An 8,195-nucleotide genomic window follows, 5' to 3' on the forward strand; every position below is an offset into this window, starting at 1 on the left:
AGATAATTCCAGATCAACTCACTTATTTTGATCGAATATCAAGCACATCTCATCTTATATATCAATCCTTCATGCCACACTCTGTCGAATGCTCTGGCGACGTCTAGTAAAACAAGACCTGTAGCATGTTTATTTTGGAATACCTCTGTAATGTATTCTGTGAGCCTTAATAATTGTTGCTCTGTTGAATGCTCTCTTCTGAATCCGAACTATTCTGGTGGTATTAGTTTCAGATTTTCGGTTTCCTCATTTAGCCCCGTGGCTATAATTCTTCCTACTACATTTCCTAACGCCGACAGTGGACCTATAGTTGTGTAGTTTTGTGGGAACTTCTTCTCTTTGAATGCATGTAGCGTTTCTTTCTTCACCTTTCCTAGTGAGTTTACAATCTCTGCTGCTATGGTTGCCCGAACACTTCACATATCTCCACGGGAAGGAGCATTTATTTTGTGCGTGTCCGAACTTATGGCATCTGAAGCATTGGCTTGGACTTTCTGCCTTCTTTTTTGGTTCGACCACAATACAGAGATTGTAGAGTCGTTGGATGTCGTATATATCCTTCTTTCGCGTTTTAACCAGATATAATGGTATCGGCTTTTTCGTTTTATTTGATGGCATTCTCAGCATCATCGATTCCCTGTAATCTCAGGTCATTTTTGATCAATTCCAGATCTGCATCTATTGGAAGATGACACAATTCCTTTAAAGGAATTATTTTTGGAACCCGCTACCGGTTTTATGATTGCGGCGTAAGTATGAGATTTCGGCATCTTATTGCGGGTCATTTCCTCTCTCAAGAGGCGCATCTCACCGACCAACTGTGACACAGTTTCAGTCAGTTTGACAATTTGAGCTTTCAACTGCCCATTTTCTTCTCTGAGCTTTACAAGCTCCTCGTGTTCGCCGTCGCTGAATTCTTCAACATCGGCCGCTTTCATGTAGGAACCCTCTTTATCTGAGGTTTCCGACATGGTTTTATACTCAAAATTCTGAAAATATCAAACAATTTGAAAATAATAAAATATTCAGGAATCTTCACTGCAATAGTCTAATATAACTATGGTATAAAGCCAAAATTTTCTACGATATGGGAAAACTCAAGAAAAAAGATTGGAAAAATAAGCTCACCTGATGTTTTCTGCAGAACCAACGTTCAAGACAAGACCTGGTCTCTGGAGATGAACACCAACTTCGAAAATTTTAACGAATTAAAATTCCGATAACACATACACACTTACATGTGATGTACTGGATAATTACCCGTGATATGCGATGATGAGGACATTAAGCACTCTCCAATAAGTACTGGTGGCTTTTTTTAAAATTAACATTGTGAAGTCGCATTTCCATAGTGGTAATTCCCAACAACTTCCCTGTGACTGAAGCTGGTTGACTGAGGTAGCATAGACAATGGGTAAAGTAAGAAAGAAGGTAATTTAAAATACCTACATTCAACTTTTGGTCGAAAACGTTGCTTATCTAATGAATAAGTCGCAGGAAGTACTGTAAATAATTTCACAAGTTGGACGAGTTAGCAATGAAAATGAAATTATTTGAATTCATTGTAAGGCACCTACTAATGATATGTGAGCTACGCCAATGCGCGCAAGTGTTACGTGGCGTATGGCGATAACGAGCCCGATAACGAAGTGTCCCTAGTACTTCCGAACTTCTATTGCTGCTTATAAATATGCTTTATCTTTTTGGATTTAGGTATTCGAAAAATGAAGCAGCGACGGCAAAGAACAAAAGTATACATAAAATCTTACAGGTGTTCTAGCGATGTTTGTCATGTCAGTTGGTTGATCAAGTGCCTCGTCAGCATCTTCTTCGCAAACTGATTTCTTCTGTTTCACGAGTTTTGGCTTTCCAAGGTGGTGGCTTGTAACGTCAGATTGAACTTCCTGTTTTATGTTTGCCTTTTCCTTTTCGTTGTGATTTTCGATGGGTTCTTCGGGAGGCTCATCTTCGTTACGTGCGAGGATGATAATATTATCATTTTCGGCTGTTTTAATGTTGATGAGGCTTCTAGATTTGAATCCGGCTTGCGGCAAATCATTTATGAGCTGTGATGATGGAAACGTTTTTCTCCTTTGGCCGATCATTACAGTCTCATCATCTATCCTTCGGAGCTCTATTGGTATATCTTGTACGTTGTCCATACAATCACAGCATTCACAAGATGGAACCCCACCTGGGTCGAATCTGAAATGGAAAAAAATTATGTTTTTCAGATTGGTACCAATTTTCCACTTTACCGTTTGGTGGAAGACTCTTTGTGACAGGCAGTCCAGCTTTCCAAGAACCAAGGCTTGTGCATACTGACCCTCCTACCTCCAGCAAGCCTTTGCAGAGCCCTTCGAACGAAGCTGTAACAAGTTTCGTTTGGACTGGATAAACTAGAACTGCTTGGAGATAGGATTCGACCGGCATTCATATTCTTCTGCCTTCTATTGCGCCTCTTCAGATTAATCTTAGACCTGGAATATCATAATTTCACGTTGATGATTATTTACTCGACTACAATAACTAACCTCAAGGATTTATTGGATTCAGTATCACTATTTTGCGTATATGCACTGTATGGGAGATAACCATCATCTTCGGATGTGGATGTTGCAGATGTAAGCTCCAGTGAAGGGGTGTTCAGCAGGTTCTTTGGTCTTCTCCAAGGTACGAGGACGTCTTGACTCTCAAACTTCCTATGAGTCTGTTCCATGGCCCAAACTGATATGATGATTCTTCCTCCTATTCTCAAAACCCTAGCTAGTTCCCGGATTGCATTTATTCTACGTTCAGTGGTTGCTAAGTGATGAACTACGGCTATTGAAAGTACAGCATCCAAACTACCGTCGCGAAATGGAATGGCCAAATTGTCCAGAATGATAACCTCAAATTTGAGTAATTATTAATTAGCCACAACGTAATGTTCATTTTATGCTCATTAAATTATTTAGTGAATAAGGTTAGAATAGAATTTCCACCTACCTCGTTTTCTTTTTCCCTAGCTACTGTCGTAAGTCTTAATGACTTGTCACCTCCGATATTGAAAACAGTATTGTTCAGGTTCAGATATTTTCCATTTCCACACCCTTGAAAGATGACCAATTCAATACTCGAGAATAAAAGTGAATGAATTAGATGACTAACCTATATCACATACTACGGCACCTGGTTCCAAGCTCTCCAGAAAAGATTTTACTTTAGGCCAAGGTCTGCTCTGCGGATTGTCATAAAATTGTTCGTAAACGTCGTGAACGTAGGCATTCTCTAGGGCCACACTCCTAGCTACTCTTTCGTCTAGTGACATCGCTATTCGTTGTTCTTCGATGATACCACTTTTAACCACTAAAAAAAAGCATCAAATTGATATGTATATGCAGAGACATTAAGAGTGTTACAGCTATAGGTATAGAAGGAATAAATTACTATTTTTTGGCAATATAGAGGTTCTTTTACATCCAGAATCAAATGATTACAATGATAAGAACTTTCATGAATATGTATTCAATAAAATAATTATGCGATTGGCGATTGCGTAAAGCTGACTCATGCACGTCTAGGCATCGATGAGTAAGATATTCGATGTTTGCTTATGGCACCTCGTTTCAATCAACTTCCTGCATTGACTGAGTCTGCGTAGAATTTTGGAAAGTAGATATGACATACCACATATATTTACACACAATGGTCGATTTGAATTGATGGAGAAATACTCCTCTTCATGATATCATCATAATAAATGCAAAAAGCAAAAAGTTAAGAATAAAACATGGGCTGGAGGAACCCCGAAGCAGAACTGAAATGGGACACTTTTTCCCTATAAGCCGCATGAGCAGCCAGAGTTGGGGTGTAAGGGGAAAGGATGCGTTTTATAGCCTCTCCTCTCAAATGCCAACCTCACCTACTCGCGGTGCACCCTGTTCTTACGAACGAGGCTCTGGCGACCGAACATGATCGGTATAACTCTGTTTCCCACAATCACCTAGCCTAATACTGGCTTGAGCAGTAAATAGCTCTCTGCGTTGCTTAAGTTACGTCTTAGACCTTGTCGTCTCAGGTTACCTGTGCCACAAGATAATCTAGTCGAAACCGCAACCAAAGTTGCACTGACAGCGTTACCAGTGCAGCTTTTAAACATCTTCTAACGCAGCTCCTACAAAAAGATGGATCAGTCGAATAGGACAAAATTTGTATCCGGAGGTTCGGATCTCCGGGGGAGGGTGGCTCAGCGAGTGAATCATCGTACAACAACCAATGAAAAGCACATAGCTTTAGCAGCATGGAACGTCAGAACCTTGCTAGACAACCCTAAGGCCGACCGGCCAGAAAGGCGTACTGCCCTAATTGATAAAGACCTGCAACAAACATCCATTACAATACTTGCCCTAAGCGAGACACGTTTTTCGGACGAAGGTAGCATGGTAGAACAAGCGTATACTTTTTTCTGGAAGGGCTTGCCGGAAGGCGAAATCAGACAACATGGCGTAGGCTTCGCCATTAGAAACGAGCTGGCCGCCAAACTAACCGAAAATCCAGTTGGCATCTCAGAACGTTTAATGACCCTACGCTTTCCTGCAGCAAATAACACGTTTGTGAACATCATTGCAGTATACACTCCCACTTTGTACTCCTCGGACAACTTAAAGGACACTTTCTACGAAACACTCGTTGCTACATTAAATAAAATCTCAAAACGGGAACGAATTATTCTCCTTGGAGACTTCAACGCCAGAGTGGGTAGATGTCAAGACTCAGAACTGTGGCCATGAATAATAGGGAAACACGGCACAGACAGCATCAATTCGAATGAGAACATCTGCTGGCTTTTTGTGCAGAACACAATATGTGTATGACGAACACCTATTTTATTACGAGACCCAATTCAAGGGGGACCTGGCGCCACCCCCGCTCAGGGCCTTGGCATACCCTCGACTATGTGATCGTGAGAAGAGAAGATCTCAAAAAGGTGTTGGTCACTAAACCCAGAGCAGATCTGGATTGCTGGACTGATCATGAGAAGAAAAGGTCTCAAAGAGGTGTTGGTCACTAAACCCAGAGCAGATTTGGAGTGCTGGATTGATCATAGGCTGGTAATCTCGAGAATGAAGATCTCAATGCTCCCAAAATACCAACGCAATTCAAAGCTACTAAGAGAGCGCTTTCAAATCTCCAAACTTCGAAACCCTTCTACAAAGGAAAGATTCACAGCTGCCAAAGATAGCCACCGGATTATAACGAGGACATTGAGAGTCATTGGCTCCGCTTCAAGTCATCTCTTACAAATACAGCGAAAAAAATACACAGAACGCTCCCGAAAATCCCCAGACTGGTACGCCGACAGCGTACCTTTTGGACGCAAAACCCAAAGCGATGAAAACCGCAATTAACAAGCCTGGCAATATTGCAGCCCAAAAATGTTTTATGAACATAAAACGCTAGGTCCGTCAAGAAATAAGAAAAATCAAGGATAGCTGGTGGAAAGAAAAAGCTAGGGAAATACAAGTTTACGCCGATAGCCATGACTACAGGCGTTTTTTCGAAGCTATTAAAACTGTTTATGGTCAAAGCAGAAAAGCTAACTTTCCTATAAGAGATGCTCATGGAGCTATTCTAACTGATGATGGAAAAATTCTCGAAAGATGGAAGGAGCATTACTCACAGATCTTGAATCAAAATAACGACTCGAATTTATCCATTTTAGACCAGCTCCATTTTAGATCAGCTAAAACACGTATGGTTAGCATTTTCCGGATACTATAAACCTCCCCGACAACTCGAATAGTTGAAGCTTTCACTCCGGCTTGGATCTGGATGAAAACCAATAATTCATCTCGGATACTGCTAGCGCACATTGCTATACTCCGACATCTCAAACGTTGATCAGCTCGCTCCATTTCAGCAATCTCAATGCGCTATCTCCGGGGGACCAGGATCAATACGGCTCAAAAACTAGGATCTCGCATGTTTATCTAGTCGGAGAGCCAGGTCAAGACCTCCTGAGGATTTACCCCAGATAGCTCGAGTTCCGTAACCAGAGTCAGGGGGACATACACGGAACCACTCAAGCCAGTCAGCGGACCTCACAAGATTCTTATGCAGCTGCAAACTGTGAGAGATTAAGGCAAGGTCTTAACTCCTTCCCCCTATCCGAACTTACATGGGGGCAAGGGGGATGTGCATTCTTGTAGGCCGCCACCGTAAACACCAATCGCCTTGGGGGACACGGTTTACGCCTACAAGAATAACAACATAGTTGCACGAATCAGTACCTCGAGACGTTGAAGGAGGTAGATGTGTTGAATGATACCAGTGCGATACGTCATCTCTCGTGTTGTAAAAGAGAAAGTCTCGAGTCTCGAGTGAAATCTTGACAAAAGAGGACGTGCTAAAGTGCTCCTAGTGCTATAAAAGAGAAAGCGGAAGAGAAAGTCGAAGTGAAAGTGCCCACTAACAAAGCTAGGAAATATTTGATTCCGTCTGTGAAGTTTGTGTAGGTTCTATATTTGTTATCGGAATTTTAATTCGTTAAAATTTTCAAAGTTGGTGTTCATCCTAAGTGACCAGAGGATTTTTTTCTCGTTGGTACTGCAGAAAACATCAGGTGAGCTTATTTTTCGTATCTCTTTTCTGATTTTTATCATAGCGTATAAAACATTCAGCTTTATACCATAGTTTTATATAAGACTATTTCAGTGAAGATTTCTGAATATTTTATTATTTTCAAATTGTTTGATATTTTGAGATTTTTGATTATAAAACCATGTCGGAAACCTCAGATAATGAGGGTTCCTAAATGGAAGCGACCGATGCTGAAGAGTTCAGCGAAGCCGAACACGAGGAGCTTGTAGAGCTCAGAGAAGAAAATGGGCAGTTGAAAGCTCAAATAGTCAAACTGACTGAAACTGTGTCACAGTTGGTCGGTGAGATGCGCCTCTTGAGGGAGGAAATGACTCGCAATAATATGACGAAATCTCCCACTTACGCCGCAATCACAAAGCCGGTAGCGGGTTCCAAGAATAATTCCCTTATAGGAATTGGTTCACAACCCGAAACAAGGAAAAATGATTCAACGCAGGTCGCGAAGGCCCCAAACGCACCCCCAATTAAACGCGCGCGAAAAGAATGCTCCTCTTCTGATGAGGAGACTGTCAAGAAGGCAACGGAAGTGCCTAAAAGAGATAAAATTCCACCCATCACGATGATGGGCACCTCAGGTTGGGTAGAGATATCTAAAGCTCTCTACACAAAAAGGATAAACTACAACCGTGCAACTACAGTTAAAGACGGTATAAAAATCATCGCGTCAACCGTAGATGATTTTAGAAAAATCACAACATTCTTCGAGCAGCATGGTAAAAAATTTTTTACCTACCAAATGGAGGAGGAGAAGAAGATATATGCCGTTATTAGGCATTTACCAATCGACGCTGATCTTGCGTTGATTAAGGACGACCTGATATTCCAGGGAATATCAGACGCTGAGGAGTCCAGAATGACATCGAACAAGACAAAGAAGCCAATACCTCTCTACCTGGTTAAAACCCAGAAAAAGGAAATCTTCGAAGTGAAGCGACTCTACAACCTCTGTATTGTGGTTGAACATAAAAAGAGGCCTGATAGTCCAAGCCAGTGCTTTAGGTGCCAAAGGTACGGACATGCACAAAACAAATGCTCCTTCTCGTGGAGATGCGTGAAGTGCTCAGGAAGTCATAGCAGCAATGCACACTCACCAGAAAAGGTGAAGAGAGAAATGCCCACTTGCGTCTTTTGTGGAGAAGAGAGCCATCCAGCTAGCTACAAAGGATGTAGCGAGTTCAAGTTGGTGACCAGAAAGAAAAATTCCCGAAAATCAGTTGAACAGAAAAAGAAGGTAACAAAAACAGCAACTTCTGAACAAAAAGTTCAGGAAGTAGCGAAGACCCAACCTACAGAGCAGGAAAAGAAGAGGGAGACTCCAAAACCTGTCCAGAAAAAAGAAGGACAGAAAAAGCTTACAATGAAACAGGCTGTGAACAGTCAACAGGAGAAGAAAAAGATATCTGAATCAGCCGATGATTTAGATATCTTCAAGGAAAAAAATTTCAACAAGATAATGTTGAAAATTGAGAGGGAAATGGAGAAAAAACTCCAAGCATTATTTAGTAAACTGAATAAATGGACCTTACGGATATTAGGAAGAAATCCCTCAAGAT

General features: G+C 41.4%; 1 protein-coding gene across 1 annotated transcript in view; it reads right to left on the reverse strand.

Moving 5' to 3' along the window:
* The window catches only part of LOC123308994, a 213,527-nt gene extending 210,211 nt beyond the window's left edge, over positions 1–3,316 (reverse strand). Inside the window, exons 1-5 of the mRNA XM_044891829.1 lie at positions 3,151–3,316; positions 2,989–3,092; positions 2,535–2,890; positions 2,259–2,480; positions 1,770–2,205 (exon numbers count right to left, since the gene is read on the reverse strand). Coding sequence (XP_044747764.1) covers positions 1,770–2,205; positions 2,259–2,480; positions 2,535–2,890; positions 2,989–3,092; positions 3,151–3,310 — 1,278 coding nt within the window. The 5' untranslated portion in view covers positions 3,311–3,316. The remainder of the gene's footprint in view (positions 1–1,769; positions 2,206–2,258; positions 2,481–2,534; positions 2,891–2,988; positions 3,093–3,150) is intronic.
* Positions 3,317–8,195: the final 4,879 nt, after the last annotated feature.

This window comes from Coccinella septempunctata, chromosome 3, assembly GCF_907165205.1.
Source record: "Coccinella septempunctata chromosome 3, icCocSept1.1, whole genome shotgun sequence".
NCBI lineage: Eukaryota > Metazoa > Arthropoda > Insecta > Coleoptera > Coccinellidae > Coccinella > Coccinella septempunctata.